General features: G+C 37.5%; 1 protein-coding gene across 3 annotated transcripts in view; it reads left to right on the top strand.

Annotated features, from left to right (window-relative positions):
• The window catches only part of MTM1 (myotubularin 1), a 43,820-nt gene that overhangs the window by 7,416 nt on the left and 9,200 nt on the right, over positions 1 to 27,204 (top strand). For all 3 annotated transcript variants that reach the window (XM_067304192.1, XM_067304193.1, XM_067304194.1), the window contains exons 2-11: positions 4,453 to 4,524; positions 5,512 to 5,584; positions 7,039 to 7,133; positions 8,144 to 8,254; positions 9,209 to 9,310; positions 20,109 to 20,192; positions 21,484 to 21,633; positions 23,342 to 23,530; positions 24,578 to 24,763; positions 25,783 to 25,989. In XM_067304192.1, coding sequence (XP_067160293.1) covers positions 4,462 to 4,524; positions 5,512 to 5,584; positions 7,039 to 7,133; positions 8,144 to 8,254; positions 9,209 to 9,310; positions 20,109 to 20,192; positions 21,484 to 21,633; positions 23,342 to 23,530; positions 24,578 to 24,763; positions 25,783 to 25,989 — 1,260 coding nt within the window. In that variant the 5' untranslated portion in view covers positions 4,453 to 4,461. The remainder of the gene's footprint in view (positions 1 to 4,452; positions 4,525 to 5,511; positions 5,585 to 7,038; positions 7,134 to 8,143; positions 8,255 to 9,208; positions 9,311 to 20,108; positions 20,193 to 21,483; positions 21,634 to 23,341; positions 23,531 to 24,577; positions 24,764 to 25,782; positions 25,990 to 27,204) is intronic.

Below are 27,204 nucleotides of genomic sequence, written 5' to 3' on the forward strand. Positions count from 1 at the left end.
CTCCTTTGCTTTTTCCCTCACCTTGCCTATCTCATAGGCTCTAAAGATGGTAGGTAGCATGAGAAGACCTACAGAAGTATGTGGTGGGTGTTTTGTCTCCCTCCAACCTGTTGGCATATTAGCTAGTCATTTCTGGTTTCTTAACCCTAAAAAGCTTATTGACAAATTTTAAAATTTGTATAGATTTTGTCTGTGCGCATGTGTGTTTCTTTGTAAAAGTCAATGGAATCCTTGAATTGCCTCCTTAAAATCTGCCCTTTAGTGCTCATCCTTTCAAATGCTGTTGTGGCTCCATTCCCATGAATCCTAGGAAGCACAAGTATAAATATCATACAGGTCCCAAGTAATTTGTTTTAATTGTTATTGTAAGACGTTGGAGCCTACATTTCTTGGTAGTGTTACTATCTTAACTTTTGATAACTTTAACAAAGCTTTGTTTATTAGTTCAAGTTAAACCCAGCAAAAACTGCTTTGACTGCTTGCTACTCTACATGAAGGAAAAACGTTCAAGTGTTTGTAACTGCAGAACATCGTAAGCGAAGTTGTCTGATTCATTTTAGATTTTTGTAGCATAATTGTACTTCTGTTCCGCTACTGACAAGCCTTGAGGTTTGTGCGGTTTTCATTTAGTGCAAGTATATATGGGTGATAGTGGGGAATAAAATACGTTTACAGTGGAAAATAACTTGTAAGATTTTTTTTCCCTATGTGGAAGGACTGCTGCTGCTCCATAATAATTAGAAAGTTGTAGCTATTTTAAGACTACTGGAATATGCCTTTGGATTGTTCAGGGCGATATCACTTTGGCAGGTTGCCAGAAACTGCTCCTATAATTTGTCAGAAAAATAATATTATAAAAGGAAATATTTAATGTTCATTTTAAAAACAGGTTCTGAAAATATGTGCTCCTTTTGTGTAAAGGAAACCACCTCTTTGAGGGTACATCCTTGACTGACAGTACTTTTAAATGAGAACTTGATCTTATCTGTTCCCTGAAGGTTGGACAGGACTTCAGGAAGTCTCTAATTCTGCCTCTTGCTCCAAGCAGGGTCCACTTTGAGATCCGACCAGGTTGTTCAGAGCTTTATTCGTTTGGGTTTTGAGAGCCTCTGAGGATGGCGACCGCACAACTTCCCTGGGCCCCTCTTTCACTGCTTGACTGTCCTCGCGGGGGGAAAAGCTGTGTGTTTAGCTCCCCTTCAGCTTGCCGCTTCACGCGACGCCTCCCCGCGCAGCGTCCTTCTGCAGCGCTGCTCCCTGCTCAGCCAGCCGCCGGCCTCTGTTGTTGCCAGGGGTTATGCCCTCGAGGTGCAGGGCTTTGCATCTTGGGTTCTTAATTTAAGTCTTATTCCTTGTCTTATTAATACAAAATAAAGTCATATGAAAAAATAATCTAATGTAAAGTTTAATTACTTGACCATAGTTATAAAAATCAGACTAATGTGGATGGTTATAAATGTGCTGCTTAGTACTTGGATTTTTAAAGCGTGATTGGATTTCCAAGCAAAATTTAGGTAGCATTAAGAGGATTCTTCCACTTATGTTCTGGCAAAATAACTTGCCTTAATTTTTTTAAGGAACACATGTATAATGGATTTAAAAAAACAAATCTGACAGATAACACTTTACCTCAAATACATATTTATTGAACTTAATTACCTCTAAAGAAGTCTAGTTTGCATCATTTGTGTTGGAAATGAAGCACTAGTTGGTTATAATTCTGTAATGAAATATTCTGTGGAATATTTCCTACATCTTGAAATGGAAGTCAGCGAGCAAATTCATTCTCACTGTAAAGTATGTCTAAAGAAATCAGTCTTGGGGAGTGTCGAAAGCATTTTACACAAAGTAAACTCATTTATGTACATGGAAACTCACACGCAAAGTTCAACTATAAAAACTGTCCTGAAATCTCATTTGCTTGAAGTGGCCTAGTGGGCTGGCAGTTAGGAGGGGAGATGAGCTCTCTGCTGCGGTATCCTCAGGTGCTATAAAGAGAAATTTTTGTAACTAAAAGGATCTCCTCTGCTTAGTTATTTTAACTTATGCAAAAGTTACAGCCAATGTTCTGAGTCAAATGATTGTTCTGGCCATGTAACTCGCCTCGGGTAAAGCTACGCTTCCATCGGAATTCAGTGAGTGTGTAATAGGGGAGGAAATCCAGAAGTTGAAGGAGGAAGCAGAAAGCTTTTAAATCTCTCCATACTGTTCCCAAAGCAAGCAGTAGATCTGTGCTAGGATTGGAGGCAGCATTAAAGACCTTCAGGAATATCCACGCTAGCCATGTTCTTGTGAGCTTGGGCATTGGGAGCTGAGACAGGACGGGCTAGCGCCGGGGTGGATGTCCGGGATCCCGGGTGGGCTTCTGTGACTGCCGCATCTTCGGCCCTGAGGCTTCGCTGGTGGAGCAGCGGTGGCTGTGGGATGGAAAATTAGCCTGGCTGTGCCCAAACTCCTGTTTGGCAGGGCGCATCCAGCCAGAGCAGCCGTGTCTTCTGTAAGTCCCTTTCCTGCGGCTCGTTTGTGCTCCCTTGCCTCGCTGGTTGGTGCAGCCCTTGACTTAAACTTCTGTGAGCTCTAGTAAAACTGCTTTCCGTTGCTGGCGTAGAAAACGGAGGCTTCTGTGCTCAGCTAGCTACTCTGTGCCTCTGCCTCAGTTGGTATTTCTCGCAATAAGAACAAAAACTACTTCTCGTGGGAAAAATATTTTAAAACAAGCCTCTTGGTAAATGTACCTTTTATCTTTATGAATACCTGGTTATTTGAAACTTAAATATGATTTAATAAATTGAGAAAAATAATCTAAACTTAAATACTGGGTGCTTACAGACAACTGACAAGTTAATGTAACAACTTAGAAAAAGTGAAATGTACGGTATGTATGTAAGATATGGCAAGTAAGGAAAAATTGCCAAAAGAGCTTCTTTCAATCTACTAAACTTTATAGTCAAAACATTCATTTCCAATGTTGTAATAGTTTTTTCTATGGAAGGTAGCCTAGAAGAGCAGTTGTACTGAAGTCTGCTCCAGCTCTGTTCCTCAGCTTGGAGAAAGCTGAGGCTTCAGGAGCTGGAGGAAGGAAGCGGGGTCTCAGTGTGCAGGGCCATGCCAGCAGCTCGACAGTCTCAATCTTTTTTCTTCATTTCCAACTTAATAGAGTGGGTTTTTTTTTGTGGAGGAGTGATTTTTTTTTTTATGCCTTTTCTGATAAGGATTATCACTGAATACTGTAGTTTTAAGTACAGTGTCAGGTTTCCTGTGTTTTCTTTATAAAACATAGAAGAATATTTGGACATTGTAGAAAGGTAGCCAACCTGTAGGACTTGAAGTGGAGGCTTTCTGTTTTCTTCCTGCACAGACTTTCTCCTGTACTGTCACAGTAACTTCAAAGCTTTGCGGATCTTGCAGTTTAATCTGTTGCTGTTGCTTGCGTAGGTCGGCTGCAGCATCACTGTGAGCCCGTTGGGCAGGAGCATGGGCTGGTTTGTCACGGTGCAGAGGCCTCTGCAAACTTTTCTCACTGTTGAAGGGTGAGAGAAAGTGCTTATTTTAGGCTAGAGTGTTTCTTTTATGCAATGGAAACAAAGATTGGGCAGTCTGTAACCCTCCCATCCCCTGATAAAAATACCCTTCCAGATAGCTGTACAGTGTCCAAGGGGCTTGATGAAGGGTGTGAGACTAGTGAAAGGGAATTATAATTTGCTACAAAGTTACTGTCTGGACTGGGAATATAAGTTTTTTCCGTGTGTGTTCTGGACACCCCTTATGCAATACCAGGAAATGCTTTAAAAGGTTAATTCTGAATCATGCACTTCTGTCCTTAGTCAATACCATTTAAAAAAAAAAAAAAAAAAAAAGCTTGAGTCTGAAAAGAGCCTTTTTCTTTAAACGGATCGAGGCTGTTCAGTCCAGAAGGTAGTGCGCTCCCCCTTCTGGTGGGTTAGCTGAAGTGTCAGTTTAGGAAATGGGTGGGTGGGGGGGGGGGTGTTAAATGCACAAGTACTGTGGAACTCCTGTTTTCTTTCTCTCCTGTTTTTTTCAACTTCCCAAAACACTTGAATATGTTGAGATGCTTGTGACTTCAAGAGCTGTATAATAATTGTGTAGCTTGTTCCTGTTTTCCTAAATGAAAATTCTTAATACAAATGCTCTAGGTAGATTGTGTTTCCTAGTATGTGTATCCTGTCACTTAAAGCAAGCGCTCTAATTTCTGTTGACTTGGCTAATAATAGTATTCAAACTGAATTATAAAATGCAGCTGGAGTCAGATTCTTCTTTATAAGAATCAATCCCAGAGCTAGTAATGTAATCTTTTTTAATTGATGCCATCTTGCAGAGCATTCTTGCAAGCTCTTGATGTCTACCTACAGACTTTCAATGTCTAAATCTCTCCTGTAAACAGTATGCAGTCCAAGAGGAAGTTTAAGTCTCCAATATGTGCTTTCTCAGCAGATACCCATAATGGCTTCGTCATCAACACCTAAATATAATTCAAACTCTTTGGAGAGCTCCTCAATTAAAAGGGTGAGTGTAACATATTTTTCATGTTTTTAAATCAGATGTTGCCAAGATCATTACCTTCCATATTTGCATCCAAAACTGAGTATTTTTGGATGGCACTTTTCTTGATTGTGTACATTTACTTTTATTGCTAAAATTCAAATGCAGTCAACTAAGTAGGTTTAATATGTTTCAGTGCGATTGAGGGAAATACTCTTAATCACACATTATGAGACTCCCTCCCCTTGAAATCAGTTCTAATATACCTATCTGTTGTAATTCTTGCTTTCTACATTGAAATTTTCTGTAGCTTTGTTGCAATTTTGGCAAATCTAGGCTATAGAAAAAATTATGTACTACAACTGAGTTTTATCTAGTTGTGTGGCTGGCCCAGTTTAAAAATGTTGATCTGTAGGGGGAGTATTCACCTTAAAGCCAGCTAAAAAATTCCTCCATGCTTTGGGATGCAGTGAGGCTAAGGAAAATGCCACCCGTGTACCAGAACAAACACTAAAGGTTTAAGTATTTTTAAAACAGTTCTTGAAAAACAAGATTAATTTTTATTAGTCTTTCTTAAAAAGTACTAAACCTGCTAAAGTCACAAATAAGTAAATTGTGTGTGGTGCTTGTGAATATATTGCTCAAGTGATTTCCTTTGATTTGCTTTTCTAAGCTGAGCAAACTTTTTTCCAGGAAAATGAAATATACAAAACTTTTAGAAAAATCATGGTATAGAAATTTCATTCCAATTTAATGCAAATATTTTTAATTATCCTGTAGAAAGGAGAGAGATTAAAACATGCTCATGTTTGAGCTCCGTTCAGTGTTTAATATTTAATAATTGTGGTTTAGGAGAGTGGTGTTTTTTCCTCCTTCGATTTAGTATGTCAGTTTCTGCTGTGGAAAAACCTGGTCTTTCACATACTGACATTCCCTTTAAGATTTTTCTATCTGGAACTTGAAGCAGTTGCAAATAAAATATGTTCTGCTGTTGTACCTCTTTCTCTTTAGACTCTGAAAGATGGAACTAACTGGGAACAAAATGAGGAAATACCTCGTCTGCCAGGAGAAACTAGAGTTACAGGTATGAAATTATACAGCTATATCATGCAGTGTATGTTGAAGGAGTCTGGCATACATGTATCTTACTGAACTATTTCATAATTTGGAATGAGTTGGGCAGAGGAGTAAGTTATATTAGAATAATCACTTTAGAAACTTTAAATTCTTGACTTCCACACATAGACCCTCCAGTACAAAGAAATGCCAGGTCAAGGTGTGTGATAATCATATCTACAGACTAAGTAGCAAGTTTCTAGTGACAAGATTCCCTCAAACCCTTTTGAATTCAAAAGACAGTGAAACATGCCACACACTATGCACTGATCTGCTGTTTAACCGTAGTCCAAACTGCAGCTACACTAGGTACAATCTTATGTTTCCTTTACACAACATGACAGGCACTTAACCACTATGCACTTGTCAGCCTTGACATATATTAATGCTGTAGCATGAGGAAGATTAATATATGGTGCACAGTGCTTCCCTATTTGGTGGATGCTTTTCTTGGAATGAAGCTTTTCACTCATGGAAGTTTGCTATGGAGTATCAGAATGCAACTGAAAGAGGCTTTATATTTGTGAATCCCCTCCTCGTGATTTTTTAGATGAATTTGTAAGCGAGGTGAGTTGAACTAAAACTAAAGTGGTGAGTGAAAATAAGTACCTGTGTGTTTTGATGAGGAAAGTTGAGGGAAAGGCATGAGGGACAGGGTGTGAGACTAAGAAGAATATTTAATATCCTTATGATTTTTTTTTTCCTCTGCTGTGGGGCAGCACAAAGGAAGGAGGGTGCTTGTTGTGGAAGGCAGATGAGTAGAATGGGCTCAAGAAATGAGTGGACAAGGAGAAACAGGTAGCTTGTGATGCTTCACTTCAGTCTTTAATGGGATTGCTTGAGTGGTAGGGATTTTTGAGTAGTGTATGTATTAGTACTCTTGTTCTGTTACTGTCCTTGCTGAAACAGTGCTGGTGGCCCTGCTGTATTCAGTTGCCTCAAACTGAAATGTAATGGTTCTCTTCAGGATAGAGAGTTCTCTAAAAATTTTGCAACCTGAACTATACTTTAATGCAGGAGAGCTGGTTGCAGAGCACTAAAAGATGTAATGATATCAACAAAAGATTGTATTTGTTCTGGGATATTGAGTGGTGCAGCCCAGTAATCCCAGGGAGTGCTTAAGTTGCTGTACTATGTCCCACCCTCCCGCACATAGTGACAAGAATGAGAGGAAAGCAAATGTAACTAGGAAGACTACTGAAATCAAGTGGAAGAATTTAGGCAAGTTTCTATTTGAAGCTTTCACATTTTCTTAGTTCGAATGGACAAAATTCTGTTTTATACCTTTTTTCCTTTCATTCAGCTTATTAGAGCGATTCTTATGAGTGCAGTTAGCTTTATTTTACTGCTGCTTAATTGATGTTGTCCTTAACTCTGATTTTTCATTTCATAATGTTGAAGAAATGCTGTATTTCTTTACAGACAAGGATGTTATTTATATGTGTCCTTTCAATGGCCCTGTTAAAGGTCGAGTGTACATCACAAACTACAGACTGTACCTAAGAAGTGTGGAAACTGTGAGTAATATGCCCTCAGTTACTTCCATGGGATTAATTAACACCCCCCCATTCCCATCCTATCACTGCGTTTGATTTACTTTGTGGTCAGTTAGTTTGTTTCTTAGTTTATGTAGAAGTATACTTTTGGAATTGCATGGGAGGATTTTTACTTGAAATGGTCTGTAATATTTGTAATGACACCTTAATTGTGTAATGACTAAGCAGCAGTTGTCCCTGTGCCACTGAGAAGTCAGTATAAAAATGGAAGTTCTTTAAAGTTGAATGTGTTTAAATGTATAATTTTTGCCAGGTAAAACTACAGTTTAATCGCTTACACTGAACTGATGATACTTTTGTCTTTCTATTGGAGCTTCTTGATAGCTATACCCTTCTCACTTACTCTGTGATGGATTGGGGCAGTAACTATGGATAGTTGCAATAGTTCTTCAAATACAAATAGTTTTATAAATGACTATCAGTAAACCAAGATTTTGATTGTCCTTGATGTTGAAAGAGAAATACTTCAATAGAACGTGGGTTGCGGGAGTGGTAGTGTTTGTTAAGCTGTGATATGAAAGAATAAAATGGGCTGTTGTCTATTTAATACGTTTAAAGAAAAAAAGGTTTTAAGATTACTGAACTAAGATCAGTCTGGTTGCAACTGACTCTTTTAGTAATCTCCCTTTTAATTTTGTTCTGCTTTATTCTGTATATCAATAAAGCAAGCAAAGGCGGTCAGAAGTATGCCATAAAATTCATCTTTTAGGGTGTTTCCACCTTTTTTTTTCCTGCCAGCTGTCTTATGGCATAAAATATTTGCTGTTTGGTGCATGTAAAACTGTCTGATGTTCAAGCCTGCAGAGTGACTGTGCAAACTTCGTAGATATGTTGAGAGGGGAGACTCAGTCAAACCCAGAAACACTCCTTTGTTTCCTCTGTTTCATGTCTGCTTTCTATTGTAGCATAAGAACATTTTGCCCGGGTTCCTTTTCAGATTAATCCTTTCCTTACCCAAATTTTCCTTGCAGGACCCTGTTGTGGTATTGAATGTTCCTTTGGGTGTAATTTCAAGGATTGAAAAAATGGGAGGAGCTTCAAGCAGAGGAGAGAATTCTTATGGATTAGATATAACGTGTAAAGTAAGACTTTCCAATAATTCAATAGAAAACAATCTACGTGTTCTTTTTCTCACTGCTCACCTATTTGTAGGAATGAAAAACCATGTACTCCTCACAGCTGAATTTGAAAAGAACTTTTTGGAACTGGACAGGGAAATACCCTTTGTATAAAGGGATGCTTACCATTGTCTCTGCACAAGTCTTTGGAGAAGGATTGGTCTTTCCCTAATTGTTGATTGACAAGTGATTTTGCACAGTAGTCTGGTTTGAGAACTGGGCTGTGGAAAATTGAAATGGGCATTATTCCTGCACCTCTTCATTTATTTTATTGGTTCTAAATAAATTTTAATTTTTTATAGACCCTAAATCTTTGAAGAGCTATCCAACGCTTAAAGGAGTCAGTTTTTGCAAGCTGTAAAGGCAGTGAGAAGTTAATGTAACACCTATCTCCATTTTCTTAGTCTAAGAAAAAATTTGCCATGAAAAAATATGGTTATGGGGGGAGTTCCCAATGAATAATCCAGGGTCCTGTCTTTGACTCTTTAATGGAATATGTACGCACAGACTTCTTGTTCTCAGTAGTTAATGTGCACATTGTCCCTAGCTATTTTCTCTTCACTAACTTCAAAAATAAGCAATGTAGTCTAGACAGATTATTAGCAAAGTTTCACTTTGGAAACTCCCATCCCACAAACATTCAATCGCCCATGAAACTTTAGTGAGTAAGATACAGTCATTTCTGATGATTTAATGTCAAAGCATTGTAACTGTGTCTTCACCACACAGCATGTGAGGCTGCTATTTGTAAAGTCTTCTATTTTATGGGGTAAGAACATAAAACTGAACATTCATAACAGTTTGAGGTGTGTTGCAAGCAGATTCTAAATCATGTTTAGTGTATAATAAAGCATTTATACATCGAATAGAAGTACCTTACTGATTTGATTCTTTTAAAAGATAATGCCTTTGTTTTAGGATATGAGAAACTTACGGTTTGCATTAAAACAAGAAGGGCACAGTAGAAGAGATATATTTGAAGTCCTCACAAAACATGCTTTTCCCCAGTCACATAACTTGGTAAGTTGCATCGTTTATTGTTGAGTCATCTTATTGCAGAATTCCTGCCTGCTAGCTTTAGCTGCTTGACCTAATAACGGAGAGCATGGCTCACTAAAAAGAATAACCACAGAATCTAGTGTCAATATAAACTATAGAGAACTAATGTTTTTATTTTGTATGTTTAGAATAGTTTTGTCTATGTATCTGTAAAATTATTGATGCTATATGCTATCCTTAAGGTACACTGCTAAGCACCCTCTGACCCATACTGCTTTCATTCTTTCCTGAAAAACAAGAGATAGTAAGTTATGTTCCTTAATCAGGGTAATATAATAGTACTTACATGGCTTGATTTCTTGAAAGCATTAAAACCTTTGGGCAATCTCCAAGGCAATGATAAATGTGAATTGCCAAGAATTTTACTTTAGGACAAGATGACACAGTAAGCCAACCGTTGTTTTATTGGCAGTTACTGATAAATAATATAACCGATAGATAATACAGTTATGAATTTATGCAGACGTATTGCGGGTAAAAACATCTTATGGAAGCTGCTGAGCAACAACAAAGTTAACCAACCATTATCTTTTGTTTCTTTGCTAGAATCAGTATGCTGTGCTGAGTGGATCACTTTGGCATATCTTTACTAAATGCTTTATGCTGTCTTCTGTAAAATTAACTTTCTGTTTTATTGGGTTGCATTTATTTAGGCTAACTGTATAAGAGCTTTTTTTTCCACAGTTGGAGGGCTGTGCTTTGAATTTGAACTTTGTTCACAGAATTTGACTACATGAAGTTGCAGCAAGAATCTTATTTCATTCTCCAAAGATAGATATGTATAGATAGATATACATACATATATATATATATATGGACTATGCTCTGTAAACATTTTTTTTTTCTGTAGAAACTTAGCATTCTGTATTCAAATAGTCTGTAGAATGGAAGCATAAGGAAAAATAAATATTTTTGTTAGAATATTTTGTAGTGTTGATGAATAGCTCTTACAAAATGAAACAGATTTCTACGTAAGTACACTGGAGTTCTTACAGTTGGGCAGGTGCAAGGAGTTGTACTTGCAAGTAAAGAAAACTTTTGGAGAAGCAAGTGTATGTCTCATTCTACTGTAGGTATTTTTATACATCTTACAATAGAGAATGATTGAAAGCGTAACAGGACATATGGACTTCAGATGGGATTTTGAAGGGATGATGGAAAGAAGAAAGCTATACATAGAAACGTCAAATCATAGAAAAGTTTAGGTTGGAAGCAACTTCTGGAGATCATCTTATCCAGGCTTCTGATGAAAGTAGGGCCTTAGATTAGGCTATCTAGGGCACTGTCAAGCCGGAATATTTCCATATTCTCTGGGCTCTCTCTTCCAAAGTTTAATTGTTCTCAGGATGAAGAATTTTTTTTTCTAACATCCGGATGGAATTTCCCCTGAGCAACTTGTCCGCTGCCTCTCGTCCTCTCTCTGTGCATCCTTGTGAGGATAGTATCACCATTTTCTCTGTAATTACCAGACTCTGAATAGATCCCCCTCAGCCTTCTCTTCTTAAGGCTGAAGAAATTAATTGCAATTCTGACAGCATGTAAGACAAGAATGTTTTGGCAGAGCCCCATTGTATGAGGCTTAAGTTTGGATGATCAGAAAAGGATTTGGAAGAATAATGTGCAGAAATGATTTACAAGAGGAAATGAACAGAACTTGGCCAAAAAGAAGGTGGAAAAGTCTTTTTAGTACTAGATAGTGCAGAGGGAGGGATTATATGTGCTGAGGGATAATGCTGGTATTGAATCAAATAAGTAAAACTGGAAATTTGGAATGATAATTTAAAGAAAGCCATCTAAATAAAGCAAGCTTTGGAATAGTTCTCTAGAGTATAGTGAGGTGAAGAAATAAAATTTCAAGATAAAAAATTATAAACTTACAGGAGATAGTTGGGAAACAAATTGGTAGTAATGGCCTGCGGCTGAATGATTTGTCTGTGTCCCACGTGAGGGGGTTGAAAGGAGTCTTCATTTTTACATTTCATATATTGCAAGAAAGAATCAATGCATCAAACATGAGAATGTGGTCAGTAACTTTGTTACATGTAAATATTTCATCTTTAAAAGAGAAACACAAAGCTTTATGCTCAATCTCCATGCTTCCAGAATTGTGATTAGTGACTTCAGTAAGCTGTGAGATAGCAGGGAATGTAGCACAGGTCACTTCTTTGGTTTAAATTATGCTCTTTGCTCTAGTAAGTGAATTATGAAGCCCTGAAACAAATTTTTGTCCTTAAATAAAAATTCTTGCATATTGGGAATTTAGAAATAGACACCAATTTATCTGATGATTTGAAATTTCAGGGGTTTTGTTGGAGATATATTTTAGCTTGCTCTACAGATTTTAGTATTGAATATGTATTGTAGATGTTTTGTATCTGCTGTTCTTTAAATCGAGAGTATCAGACTTTCTTATCAGTCTGTTGCCATGACCATTTTCTGAAGTACTATAATGATGATAGTAAATGATCTGTTTTCACTTTCATTTGTTATGCATTAAAATTTATAGGTTGTAGTTAAAGCAGACTGAGTAATAAGCAGTTTACTTGGCTAAATTCCACTAAGCATAATCTCTTCAAGATTTACTTTAAGAATGATTGCTGAATACTTTTTTCTTTACAACCAACAACTTAACAGAAAGAGCAGTTGTCCCAGGTGGAAAATAACAGTTTATCACTTAAGTTTTTTTTCTATACTCCTGTGTCTTTTGGCAGCCTGAGTTATTAGAGGTAGAGGGACATTCCTGTTTTCTTCTTCTGAAGAAAACTAAGTACTGCTGATAAAGTTGATCAGACATAGGACTCGAGGTCCTCTTTGTGTATCCCACCAAACTCTTCATTCCATTTTCCAGGATAAAATGGAAAGCTGCATCATTTCCACACCACGTGGCAACCCACGCTTAATGCCACTGTCTGTTAAAATAGGCACAAGACTCTTAAATTACAGCTATGGACAATCTAGCAGAAGTGGCTTGTTTGTCTTGACTGAATTGGTAGTTAGTATTGTTTAGATAGTCTTCAGTCCAGTTATGATGATCACCAGCTTTGGACATGCAAAGAGTTTTATTTCATGAATTGGTGCCTTTTAATTTTTAAGATTTCTTTTGAAGTACTTCCTTTAAATTTTAGAATTCACCTGTGCAGGTTTGCATGCCTGAATGTGGGCAAATTAAGTTGTAATTGAATTGGAAGGGTCCCTTGTGGGATTGTTTTACAGTGTCTAACCCAACTATAGAGCTGGGAATAACATGGTGATGAAATGTGAACCTATATTAAGCTTTAGGTCATCAAAAACTGCAGTGTTCCTATCTAGTGATGGTTGTGAGTAATGTGTAGAATAGTACACATGCTACTTTCTGTTGCATGTTTTGAATCTGTTAAGGCTCATTAATACATAGCCCGGGCTACTTTGAATGTAACTTGCCAATAAAAGTTGTGCTTAATAACGAAAGGCTTAGTCACGGCAGAGGTGGTTCTCACTTTTGATTCAGTAGAACACAAAACTTGAAGATAGTGAAGAAACGGAGAGTGGCTGTACTTTGTATACTCTTAGCTATGTCTGGAACAGAGTATAGCTATTAGAAATTTTAATTATCTCTAAGTGAAATAAAGTGAGTCTGTGTATGTTGTGTAGTTGCATCTGATCTTGTTTGTGTTACAATGTGTATGAGCCATCGACTTTAAAAGCAGCTAAGAGTATATGTTTTGGCATGCTCTCACTGTATTTCAGCAAGCAGTTTAAATTGATCCTGCCAAAGATGAGTGTTTCTGACTGGTCACTCATTCCTGCCTCAGTTTCCCTGCAGGAGTTTGAGGGTGCACAGTGAACCACGTATGGAACTGAAATGGCCTGAAGCAAAGCAAGGGGAAAAAAATGCTCCAACCTGGTCATTTCCTCAGTCTCGTTAGCCCAGCATGGGGGTGGGGTGGGGGCCTCTGGATGCTTTTTGCTGAGGGAAATGAATGGGCAGGGCGGATGAGACGGCCTCTTTCAGTGGCTTGTTTACAATGTGACTTCACCGGTGGCATATGGCAGTGTATCTGGGCCGTGCATGCCTGTCTTCTCCCTTGAACGTGTGCTAATGCTTTGTGGCCCTACAGCCAGTTTGATCAGGGAGATATTGTATAAAGATTGTGCTGTGGCTTCACGTGACAGCTGGGTGAAGATGGGACCTCTGCTACTAAAATGGTGAAGTCCTGCTTTTCTCTGTTCTCCCTCTCGCTGCCTTCCAGCCACATGGTTGTTTCTTCCTCTTATGCCAAACTGACAGTTGTATAATCGCAAAGTAAGCCAACGCAGCTCACCAGCCCAGCACAAAATACTGTCATCTTGAGTTAGTCTTGTGCTGTTTTTAGTAAATTGGGTAGACTTGGTTTGAAATCAGTGTGTGTGGCGGGGTGTGCAACAGGGAGCAGGCAGGAGAGAAAGGAAAGGGACAGCCCCTTTTCAGCAGGGTTAAGCTGGTAAGTTTGGTCAGACCACCTTGTGGAACTGCACCTCTTCAGCTGGTTCGGCAGCACCGCTGCTTATGCGACTGCAGTGGCAAGGTGGTGCAGGACAGCAAGGGTTTAGACTGATTTTAGCTGCCATGGAGCCTTACCCTTAGAGCTGATCCCAAACAAGAATTTTTTTTAGGGATGCCTTGCTTCTCTTTTCTTCATGTTTATCTTTTTCTCAGACAAATAGGAGATGAATACATCTTGAAATAATATTTCTGAATGGAACATATTGTTTCTTTTTATTTCCAAGGGTTTTATCCATCACTTTCCCAATACCTAGTGTTTGAGAACCTATAAGAAATCCCAAGTCTCTTCTCAACTTCTCATCAGTGTCTCAACATTGTGCTTTGTGCTTGCTTCTATGAGCTTGTTCTTGGCTCTCATCAGTTTGAGTATAGGTCAGGTTCAGATCTCCCCGAATCACTAGCATCATGTAAAATCTGATAGCTCATCTGACTGACAGCTTAGTTGATATAGCACAAACAGCTGCTATCCCCAACCCTCTTTTGCATTTGCAAGCTTGAGCTAGTTGGAAGAAAATCTTTGCTGTAACAGTGTAAAAGAACTTAAATTTTAGTAGCCCCACAAAAGACGAGATATATTTAGCCTCTCTAGTCTAGTTTCTGCACAGCAGCTGCTTCACTTCCTGATATTGAAATGACATGTCTTTTTTTATAAGATTATTCACCACCATAGTACCTGCATGATACATGTTTGTTTCTAGCCGTGGTAGCTCGACGGGAATGCCAGTTTAGATGAGATACACTGGTAACCATGCTGTCTGACTTCCACCTTCCCCACCCCTCATTTAGTTATTCAGAGGATTAAAAATATCTGAGAATCAGATTATCCAGCGTTGCTACTGGATTTGCAAAGATGATTTTTGACAGCAGTGAAGCCTGACATAGGTGCCCATCTGAAGGAGCACTTGATTTTGCAAACACCGTTTTGACTTGAAGCTTTGTTCTGAATGACTTCATCAGTCTCAGTACAATAATTGTGGAAGGTTACCACATTCGGAAATGATCAGACGTTAATTATGAAAATATTACAATATCTGATCTTAGTTTTCAGACAAGCAGATAAGATATTCATAACTGGCTCAGTTGTAGTAATGGTGTATTAAAGCCAAGGATAATGACAACTTTATTTTTAAACACACTGGGAAACTGACAGCTTTTCCACTGAGTAAAAGCTTAATGATTTATAGTGTATAAGAGGCATAAACCAGTAAGAAATAGAGAAAACAGTTGGCTCTGTTTGCTTTTTAACAATTTCTTGGTTTGCTGCTTTCTTATCTTGTATAAAGATTGGTAGAATATTTACTAAATTGTATGTATTTGTTATGTATTTATGAATATATAGAACTTATATTCATATAATATAATTGTATAAACAGAGTAAAAATGTAACTATTGTAAATACAAATATAACTATTTTTAAATATGCTGCTTGCCAGACTGTACTGTCAGATCACAACTGCTCTTTTCTTTATCTCAGAAATACTGTGTTGTAAGCAACCGGTATATCCCATGCTAATTTTTGTGTGCAAAATGGTGGTAATAAAGTTAAATGTTAAAGGCAAGTACTTAGTCTCTTTTTCAATCTTCCCACAGACTGTGTTGAAATTTTGGGTTAGCACCTGCACGGAAGTAAACAGAATTATTTGCACAGTAAAGCATAAAAAATAGTTTACCAAAAATGTTAAAAGCTTGAAGGCTTTTCTTAAGTGCAGTTTCTTCTGCTTTTTAGTCTATGGACCTATAGTGAAATTGCTGCTTTCATTCTATACACAGATTTTAATTTACTTCTGCAAAGTCTTAACTGATTTTATATAAGTTTTATTTGTTTCTACCACCTACAAGCATTGAAAAGTCATAAGCTTTACACCCCAGAAGTCTTCTAAGTGGTAATTTACTATACTTCCTTACTTCTTGAATATTTTCCTTAATTCTCTCTTCCAATTTCTTATGGCAGCTGAAGTAAAAGAATTGAAACAGATTTTGAATTAGGGCTGGTATTTGGGTTTTCTGAAATGCAATGGATTTATCAAGATGTTATCCCAAGCTGGCATTGGTTGTCATGCTTTCTAATGCTGTGTTTTGGGGAGGTATGGTATTTCTGTATTTTATAAAGAAAATAACTCATTTTCTTACTCACTACTGAAACTTAGGGTACTCTTTCCCCCTCTTCCCCCCCCCCCATGGAACAGGGAATTAAAGGATGGACATAATTCATATCCGTTCAGATAACATCTGTTCAGAATAGCTAGTATATGAGCAGAAACACTAGTGTAGAAAGATCATGTGGAAATACCATGACTTCAGACTGAAGGAAGAAAATGAGATGTGAGTAGATAGGGTTAGGGAAATATTTTATCTGCATTCGGAGTGACTGAATCCTGAACTGGTGGGATAAGAGAAGATTGTTCTGCCAGCATAATAATATACAAAAAATCTTTCCCTTACATCCCAGGATGTTACACTGTGTTTGAGCTGATTGAAAGAAGCGTTGCCTCGTTTTGGAAAGGCTGTCCTGTGTTGCAAGCATCTGGTTGCATGGCAGTCAAACGCTAGTTTCCAGTTGGAGCGCAGTAGGAGCTGATAGACTTCAGTCAGATGTATAGGACTGAGCATCATACGTAGGACAGCTATGCTCAGTGGCACTGGAAGTAATGGCAGACCATCCTGCTTTGAACCCAGGATGTGAGATAAAACCAACCAACCGGTATAACTTATGGTGGATCTGGGTTTTAGTCAAATGGCATGGCTTTTGACTAGTTTTCAGTGCCGTGAGAGGAAAGATGTCAGCTCAGGCTGGCTACCTGAAACTAGTTTATTGAGCAGATAGTCTACGCCAAACTCTGTGCTGCTACTGGTACTTTGTCACCATCTAAGCACACTAACCTAGAGCTGGCTTAGGTATGCCTGTATGAACTACGTGTGTTTTTTCCAGTGTATGTTCAGAGTTTGAAAAGGCCTGTTACCTTTTACTTCAGTGCAGTATTGCTCTAAACCTGAATGTCTGCATGGAGGCTTGCTCTTTTCAAATTTCTGACCATTTCTGTCTAATTTGGACGCATCTAATGAAGCTACAATAGATTTAATTCCTGGGAAAACAGGCTGAGCAGCAGGAGCTGTGGAGTCGCGCTTTTCATTGGAGAGGCAGAACTGCGAGGGGGGAGAGGAATGGAAGTGTGTGTGTGGAGGGAAGCTAAAAGGTGTGTGGAGCAACCAGAGCAGAGGCTAGGGTGGAGGCTCAAAGCATTTGAAGTGTTGCTGAGGAAGATGGAGGATCTAGCAGGGAAGTGTCAGAGATTTGGAGGGAAGGTGAGGTATGGAGCGGAACTGGCCAAGCTTTTAATACACTTCGGCATTTGAAGGGCTTGTCTGTGTTGATGATGATGCACTGAGAAGTCAGCAGGGGATTACCTCTTTGTAGAGGCGTGAAGTTCCTGTAGCTGACTGCGTGGTTTGCTTCTGACCTTCCTCTTCCCTCCACACCCTGGAGGATATAAATATATGCCTAGCTGGTCTATACTGAACGTCTGTAGGACAGTTCAGTGACTTTCCTGTTTTCATCCTAACTAAAGGAGTGTGTATAGACGAGGGGAGCTAACATGAAGGAACTTGTGTAGACACAAGACTAAACCATGACTTTTTTTTACTGAAGTATCTTAAGCTGTCAACTCTTATTTCAAGTGATACTGCAAACACATACAGCATGTGTTTTAAGCAGTATGCTTTCTTCTTCTGTTCCATTTGTTTGTCGCACTGCAAAAATTGCATTCAGACTGCATGCACTGTAATTTGAAAGCCTCAATAATGCTAAGTTAATCAAAGCATACAAGTGCATAAATAACAAACGTTTAATCTGTGAGCCTGGATAATTTAGGATAAAAATAGAAATATATGGGTCATTAGTGAGGATGTGCAGCTACCTGCACTGTAACAAATCCTTCTGAGATCTAATATATTTGTCATATCGAGATGTTCATTATAATAGGGTTCATCAGTTTGGTGCATCAGAATAATAAAATGTCCAATTCAATGAAAAATATGGTATTTTATGGGAATTACTTCATGTTTCTCAGTATCTTACTTTAGAATAAATAAAAGCAAGGTACAAATGTGTGCTAAATATGGCTTATACTGACAGAAGCAAGAAAATACAGTTGTATCCAAGCATGTCTCTTATGTTTGCTTAGGTAGAAAATGCTTAGCATTAAAATGGCTGTAAATATGGATTGGTTGTTATACTGAAGTTGCGCTGTAATTTGACATTAAATGGAACTGTATGAAATAAGTATAAATGGGTGTTGAGTATTTTAAATGCTCCTTCTCCTACTCTGACTCTTCTGCTGTGCTGTGTTGGAATATGAAGAGGGGAAATTTTACTTTTATCTAACAAGCTGCTTAAGTAGAGAGGCATATATGAAAAACTTAAGATTGAGAAATTACTTCAAATTCTGTTGTATGGAAACATTGCAGAATTGTCAGACTGGAAGAAGAAGCATTTTTGCTCTTTGCGTATTGTCTGTATATTTTTGCTGTGAGAGCTGGACCTAAGGTGGGCTGGGGATGTTGCCCTGTTTCAAACTCCAGCACTGACTTTTGCAATGAAGTCCAAGCCGTCTTCACAGAATATTTATTCCTAAAAAATCAAGCCTTAAGTGAAAGGCAGTTGCGGGGTGTGTGTGTGCGCACATCTCTAATCTAATCTCTCTTTTTGCAACAAGTAAAACTTTCAGTACTAATCAGACAAACTGTACTGTTTGTACAAAATGTACATATATGGCATGTTGTCTGTTTTTCAAAACTAATAGGATAAAGTATCTTGTGTGTGCAGTAACTTCAGGTTAACAACTGTTAAAGAAATATATTTTAAAAGCCTTCCTTTTTATGGAGGGATTCAGTTTTGTATTTTGATTAAAACTGCCTACTGGTTAAACCAGCCTAACATATTAGGGTGACCAGAATTGCCTTAAGCCTTTGGGTGCTGCCTTCATAAGATGATCTGCTAAAGAAACCTCTGTCTGTCTGGACCTTTGGTGCATTTATGAAGCATTGCTTTACCTTTATAGATATAATCATTTCACCTTAGAATGGTAACTTTCTTTTTTTGCTTCCCAAGTTTCCTCCATTCCTTTTTCTGGTATGGTATGGTTAGTCTGGGTCTACTTCTGTGAAAATGATGTAGATATGGGATGTTCAGTTTATCATTCAGTTTCTTTTTTAATATCTTTGAGTATCAAGGAGACTTTCAGCTTTACTGTTACAAATGAGCTATAATGGGCTCTTGAATGATTTCTGTTCTGATCGCTGTTGTGCAGTTAGCTCAGGACAATAAATTCTTTTTTTTTTTTTTTTTTGAACTTTTTGAACAACTTCGTTTCACGCTCCAGCTGGCATCTGAAGAATTTATATACCACCAAAATCAATTTCCTCAGTGAGGAAGATTCTTAAAATAAACACTATTTTTGTTTCAATGATAAGCTATAAAAACAACCAAGCAAAGAAAGGGTGCATTGTACAATATGGCACACTAGGCTTTGGTTGAAAAGAGAAGTAGAGCCAAACTAAAAGCTATGAGGAAGTTTTTAGGAATCCTGAGTGAGGGTTCTGTATTGGATATAAATAAGTCTCAAGACTGGACAACAAAACAAGAGCAGTGGCTAGTGTAACCTATCAACATCATATTTTGTTTCACTCTCATTGGCAACTTTCTACTCTTCAGAGTTTTACAGTAAACCAGATTTCTGTCAGTGAGAATGAATTGGACAGGGGATGCAGAAAGAAGGCTCCTTCTAATGGCAATGAATAGCAATTAAAACTCCTACAGTTTGAATTTGGCAGCTAATATTTTACATAATATTAGAGCTGTACCTACTGAAGATCTGTTGGTGAGGAGACGCTTGTTTGTTTGGGGAGGAAACGAAGTACAGAGAATAAGCTGATACAAACCATTTCACAACACTTCAACCTCCTGACAACCTCCACAACAGTTTAAGCTTTCTAACTTTCATGTTTTTATCACTTTGTTTTAAAAGTTGACACATTTTCAATATTTGACTATCATATCTGTATTGTTCATTACATTTTGTTCTTTTCTTTACACTCTTCTGTATCAGATTTAAATGGGATAGGCTGGGGTTGGCATGAAAGAAACAGTCCTGTTTTGTGGCAGCTATTGGGGCATAATTGGTGACGAGCCCTCATATTTTGCTGGAGTTTGGTGTAATAAATTCCTTTTACATCCTATAGCCTTTTTTTGCTTTTGCAAATGAAGAAAAGTTTTCCGAAAATGGATGGATGGTGTATAATCCAATGTGCGAATACAGGAGACAAGTAAGTTATTAAAGTTACAGTTGCATGGTGCTTTCATATGTGAAAACTTAAATAGAGGCATTATAGTTTAAATATTTCACTTATTAGCTCTTCTGTGGAGAGAGCTGAGAACTGGAGAAGATAGAAATGCAAGATTAAAGAAAAAGTAAGGTAAAATAACAAAAACCTGGAACATTTAAGTTAGGAAATGAGAACGTCACAGGAAGTTAGTCTTCTGTTCTTGGAGAGAAGTTGTATTAATACCTTTTAGAATGTGCTGCTGTTAAGCAGGGAGGGGGGAGAATGTGACAAATACATAACTGAAGTATCCTAAATATAAAGTTGATACAGTCTGATTCTTTCAGAAGTAAAAAAAATGCTTATTTTATAAATAACTACTATAAAAGGATGTTGTTTCTATGCCTCTGTGTTCTACCTTGCTCTTTAGGCAGTTGTGGAAATGTCAGTGAAAGAGGATGATGTACTTAATGTCCTACAATTCTTTTTTTTTTTCTTGCTTTATGTACTATGTTTTAAATATTTTTAAAATAAAATATTATTTTTTTAATTATGTTTATATGGCAAATAACTTCCTTGGATTTTTTTTTTCCCTTCATAATTTTTAATGGACTAAGGTGTGTCCAGACTTCCACGTGATCTGTTTGGTTCAAGGTTTAGGGGCCCAAGAACCCCACAAAAAGTAAATACACCCACACAAACCCCACTATGTGTGTGTGGAGAGCTTATCAGTCTTTCTCAATTTCCTGGCTACTGTTTGTGAAATATCTTCCTGAGCTACAACTAAAAGTCTTTTTTTTTTTCTTAATGAGAAGGCTGCTTTGAGTCTGATTTTGAACTCGGGGTAGTATCAGGCTACAAGGAAGAAAGTTTAAAATCAGACTTCCTCTCCCTTTCTTTCAGGACTCTCATTATTAATCTTTTTTTCTGAAGGCAAAATGGAAAGGTGGTGCTTTGAGGGAGGAGGGGAAAACAATATTCTTTCCTCAGTCTGAGGGTTAAAGAAACATCTACTAGTTTCAGCACTACTTCTGAACTTGCAGTGAGAATAGAATGTGTAAGGGAGCGTATGACAGCTATGTGGTTAAGACTGAATCTGTCAGCAGTGGGCCGTTCTGTGTGGACTTGTAATCTTTTTTCTTCTATTGTTCTGAATCCTCATTACTGTAGCTAGTCAGGTTAAATTGGTAGGTTGTTGCCACCATGTGGCCATAATATCATGTAAAATTAAAGAACAGAGTTGTCAAATTTGTACAGCCAAGAATACATTGAACAACTTTGTGTTGCATTTTAGGGACTGCCCAATGAACGGTGGCGAGTGACTTTCATTAATGAACATTATGGACTGTGTGACACGTATCCATCGCTCTTAGTAGTGCCGTATAATGCCACGGATGACGACCTCAAGAAAGTTGCTGCCTTTAGGTCCCGAAATAGAATCCCAGTGAGTATTATGTAACGAAGCTTGCCTTCCTGTGTGATTAGTTGGAAGTGTGCATCCAAACAACGCTTTGCTGAACGCGACACTGTATGCTTTCATTGGATTTGGTTACAACAAAATAGTTCTGATAGGCTGACCTTTTTACTGCTCGAAACTAGTATGAGGGCCAAGCCTCACTGCTTTCCCCCACAACAGTCACCCTTTCCATTTTGATTTTAACTTTCCTTTTCTAGTAACAACTGCCAGCACTGCAGATTCCCCTTTCTTAATGGAGTATGAGCTTTAGGCTGCCATCTGTGCTAGTTTGTTGACTTAACTATTTTTCCCACGGTCAGTCCTAAAACAAAACCTCCTGTGTAGTCTCTGTACTGAATTCTTGGGTTTTTTTAACTCTATAAAATTTTAAATAGTGTTGAGTTTAAGATTAAACCCTTGTAACTTATTTGGGTATGTTCCTGTAGCTAGAATTCTTTGAGATAATAGTATCTTTATTAGCAGCTCTGGAAATAAACTCTTTACAGTACTATATAATATATTAATTTCTAGTACAATACAATCCATTTTAACTCATAAGTTTTAACTTGGTAAACTTGAAAGAGATGGTTGTTTCTTAGCCAGTGTCAGAAAGCTGCCCTGAATCTCAATTACTTTCAAACAAATGTGAAACTCAAGATGATAAATACTTGCTTAGATTGTATTTACTGACAAGGTAGGGTTATTATGCATTTACTACACGCACGCGCATGCACACGTTTTTATTACCTAGGTATATCTTCTATATCATCTCTAAATATATGGCAGGGTTTTTATACAGCCTATACAGTGAGAATCAATTCCTCTGTAACAGTAATTTTATTCTTGTCAGGAAATAACCAATCATTAACCCTCAGGCAAACTAGCAGCTCTGGTTTATAGATGCACAGCCAAGGATTGTGTTTCAATAGTGAATACTTTTTGAAGATTTTTTTTTCTGAAGTCTGACGTTATTTCTCTTTGTAACCTACAATTTTGTCAATCACTGAGAATCTGCTTTCTTAAGAATTTATCAGGATAAAGCTGGAATTTTTTGCCTACTTTTTGGGGTGCTTCTTTGTAATTGCTTGTGCTTTAATCTGTTCCCTGGGCAGCTCACTATGTCGTGTTGTGGTAAGTCTCCTCTGGCTCAGAAAAACAAAAAACGCGCTCTGCTCCGCTATCTGCTATTTGTAAAGAGGGCTGGGAAACAAAAGGCGTTTTAAAGCGGAGGAGAGAGATTCAGACTACTGCGGAAACATTCAATTTTATTTCCTTATTCAAAAAAGGGAAAAGTTGTTCTTGTACAATCAGAGCATCTTAGTTACAGTTCCTAAGATCACTTCATTCTTCTGAGTTGTTTCTTCGTTTCAGCAGGCATTGCTGTATTTATTTGCAGCTTGCTTTTTCAGAAATACTTGTACAACCTAAGACTTACAGAAAATATTAAAATACACTGGGCCATGTAAGTGCATACAACTTCAATGAGAGTGAAATATGTAAGAGAATGAACTCTTTTTAAGATATTAGTAAGTTTTATGAGGCTAAATGGGAAGAAGCTGAGATGTCTGGGAATTCTTTTGAGGAAATAAAATCTGTGTTAATTTTCATATTAATTATTTTAAAGAATGTAAATTTAAACTTTAACGTATGGTTTTCAACGAACTGTTTCTTGCTAATCTTTTTGGCATGTAACTAGGTTCTGTCATGGATTCATCCAGAGAATCAAGCTGTTGTTATGCGCTGCAGTCAGCCCCTTGTTGGAATGAGCGGCAAACGGAATAAAGATGATGAAAGATATCTTGATATCATCAGGGAGGCTAATGGGCAAATCTCAAAACTGACCATCTATGATGCCAGGCCCAATGTCAATGCAGTTGCCAACAAGGTAAGCAGATGTTTAGTGTTGTTTGTGAAGGGGGGTAAGAAGCTTTGAAGTTTGAAGGCTTGTCTGTGAAAAGATTTCTAGAAACAGTACAAATTTTACTGTGGCTATATTTGCATAATCAAGTGTGTATATATCTACATATAATCAAGCATTGAGGCTGAAGGCCATAAAAAGACATGAGTACCTAAAGCAGGTCACAAACAGAGTTCAGGAGCATAAGTGGATTTCCCAACATCCTTTACCCCATCTATTATCAGTCAAGTATAGGTCTTAGCATGTCACTGAAATCAGATATGACTGTACTCTACACTGTTTTTATCTAAGTGAGGTAGATGTAGGCTGAGCTATAGAGCACGTCCTCATGTTGGAATGACTTGGCACCTCAGTACAAGCCCAAACTCTCCTTTGTATTTGGACAGATTATATTCTGGAAAGGCTATGTGCATTAAGCCATGTCTGCTGGTAGGCATTCTTAGTTTGGTTCTTCTTAAATGTTACATGAACCATTTCAGACCTAACCAGGTCTGAGAGAGACCTGTTTAAGAGAGAAAATGTTAAGTAATTTTTTTGTACTTGCGCTCTAAAGAGCAGTACGGGCAGAATGTTGGATATCTAGATATGTTTTCTTCCCTAGGAGCCTATACTTGGTAAATACAGTAACGGAACAGATATTTAATCTTACAGACTAACCATGTCTGTGCCAATCTGCAATCAAAAATATGAATGGGATCAGAAGAAATGGTGTTTCCTTTTTAGTGTTGCTCCTTGGGGTTTTGAAAAGAACTAGACTAGCTGGATCAACTTGAATAACTTTCTGCCATCTCCTATGCTTAATGTACTTTGTTCTTTTGGACAAAACAAAGCCCCCAAGTGCTTCTCATCCTCCAGCATTTGCAACTCCAAAACTTGTTTCTGAGACCAACACTTTAACCATCAACTGAAATTATAGTTGGGCAATATAAAAGGTTTTCAATCTGTTCTAGCTCTGAAGTGCTACTACAACAGTGTATATATCACCAAAGTTAATTTTAGGTCTCTTGTTCTTAGGCAACTGGTGGAGGATATGAAAGTGAAGATGCGTATCCCAATGCAGAACTCTTCTTTTTGGACATCCATAATATTCATGTCATGCGGGAATCTTTAAAGAAGTTGAAAGACATTGTTTATCCTAATGTGGAAGAATCACACTGGTTGTCTAGTCTGGAATCAACCCATTGGTTAGAACATATAAAGGTAACTTTTTTGTTTCTTTGAAATAATGTTTATCCAAATCTGACATATCAGACTTGCTTTCTTCATTAGATTTTGAGATAGTTGTGAAAATATCACATGATGCGGAATACCTCTTAATACTTGAACTGCAAAACTAGTGTTACTGAGTATTAGCACCCAATGTACTTTATATGCCAGCTAGTTCTGGAGTATCTTAAGAGATATCATTACTTAGCAACAGTAGGTGGAATTTAACATTTATTTTCTGCCTCAAGTCAAATGTCAATATTTAATAGAGGAATGCATTGTTAGTCTGTCTTTACATGTGTGAGAACTGTTAGTTTATTTTGTGTTCTAGCAATACGGGAGTATGGAAAACTTGTATTTTGCAGAATCAATAGTTACAATAGTTGGTAGCACTTATGTGAATTTACTTTGAAGTTTGTTGTTGTAAATCTTGTAAGTTTATTTGTAAATTTCAACTTGTAGCACAATTTAAATCATAATTCAGCAGTGCTTTTACTAGTTCATCTTTGAACCTTTTACCTCAAGTATGGCTATGCAAAAGTGTTAGAGTATTATGTAATGAATCCTATTTACAATGTGCATTTTAAGTTAATGTTTGTAAAATAAGCATATTAGAAGGCTGCTAGTTCCTTTTTTCAACAACTGAGGTTTTTCAGCAATTTAGTTCAAAGAAAGGAGCTGAAAGAGAATTTTTAGAGAGTATTTCCTATGGTAAATCCCGTCTTTCTTTAAAAAAAAAGAAGCTTATGTTCTTTGGTTTATCAATGTTACTGTTTTCTGTCCCATGTTTTAAGAATTTGCTGTAAGATTAATTTGATCTTACTAAAGGATTAGGGAACCAATTCTGCTTCACCATTTTTACTGAAGAAATTACTTTCTCTCTTAGAAAATTCTTTTCCATTTAATTACATCATGCTCTTTGGGTCCTTTAATTGAAGGACTAAAATCAATTTATTTTTGTTAGAATGATAACACTAATCTTCTCTATTGTTTGATGTCTGTTCCTCTGTTAGCTTGTCTTGACAGGAGCTATTCAAGTGGCAGACAAGGTATCCTCAGGAAGGAGCTCTGTGTTAGTTCACTGCAGTGATGGTTGGGACCGGACAGCACAGCTAACGTCGCTGGCCATGCTGATGCTAGACAGCTACTACAGAACGATTGAAGGTTTTGAAGTTCTGGTGCAAAAGGAGTGGATAAGCTTTGGACACAAATTTGCATCGGTAAGCATTAGAACACGATTGCAAGGACTGTGCAACATTGATGTTCTAAGGAGTTTTGAATGTTAAATTACTCATTGCATTAAGATTTGATGATTCTTTTCATTGTTTTGGATATTCTAATCCAAAACATTTTGAGGTAAATCTGAGCAGAGCTTTCTGTTTTGGACCTTTTTGGTTAATGTTTTTTTGCTTTGTTTCGGTTTCAAACAACAATAACAAAAACCTTCACAAAGCTCCCCATATTTTAATTGTGTATGTTCTTTTTACCCTTTGGAAGTACAAAACAGCTAGCGTTACCATGGTGGTTGAGCAAAGAAAGTGAGAAGGCAAAAAAAGGTAGCGTCCCAACTTTTCAGATAAAGATCGAATAAAATTGGGACACAAGACATAGTTCTTTCTGCATCTGGTGCTATTTTGAATGCCACAAGAGGCAGATGAATGAGTCTGAGCAATGTTTTTTGAGTGATATTTTGAATGCTTCTTCCTAAATGTTCTAGGATTTGTCATAATAGCTATCAGTGGGCTGTCATTGATAATGCTGGGTCTAGTTCTGATCAGTCATCTTCTAGATGCTTAGAAGATTAAGTAAAAATTGTCTGTAGCAAGTCCTTAATATCGTACCCATACCCTACCCATGTATTGTGCAAAGTCTAGCACTTCTGTGTCAGGAAAATTTTCAGAGTCTGTCTCAGTGGAACTTCTCTTAAACTTGGCAGTTAACCATTTGATAAGTTAATTTGCATAAAACTGACCCTTCTGAAAGACTTCATTGGGCAAAGAGCTGTCAGCCTCTACAAGTTGATTGAGGTCTTTATAGACTGACCAGATCAGGTAAATTAATTCCAGTCAGAATATTCTTTTAGATTAATTTCTACAACAGCAAATAAGATATTTTAACTGGGATATGCATGTTTTGTTCTTAGGGGTTTCATCATGTCTTCAGCTAATAAACCTACCCTTTCTTGAAGTATTTTAGTGCTAGCTTCTTCCAATAGTTTGTGTTGCATCCTGCTTTAAAGTGCAAAGGGGTAGAATGAGTTCTAGCTAGGAGAAAAAAGGATCGATAGTGAAAGAAATTGGTATCATCTTCTTGTCTGTCTTTTCCTGGGATTTTTGTCCAACTGCAAGAAGTTAGTCTGCACCAGTTGAGAATTGCCTTTGAACTTTTGTTCACCTCTTTGTTAGGTGACAATAACATCTTTTCTGAGGATTAAC

The sequence above is a fragment of the Apteryx mantelli genome, chromosome 13 (assembly GCF_036417845.1).
Source record: "Apteryx mantelli isolate bAptMan1 chromosome 13, bAptMan1.hap1, whole genome shotgun sequence".
NCBI classification, from domain to species: Eukaryota; Metazoa; Chordata; class Aves; order Apterygiformes; family Apterygidae; genus Apteryx; species Apteryx mantelli.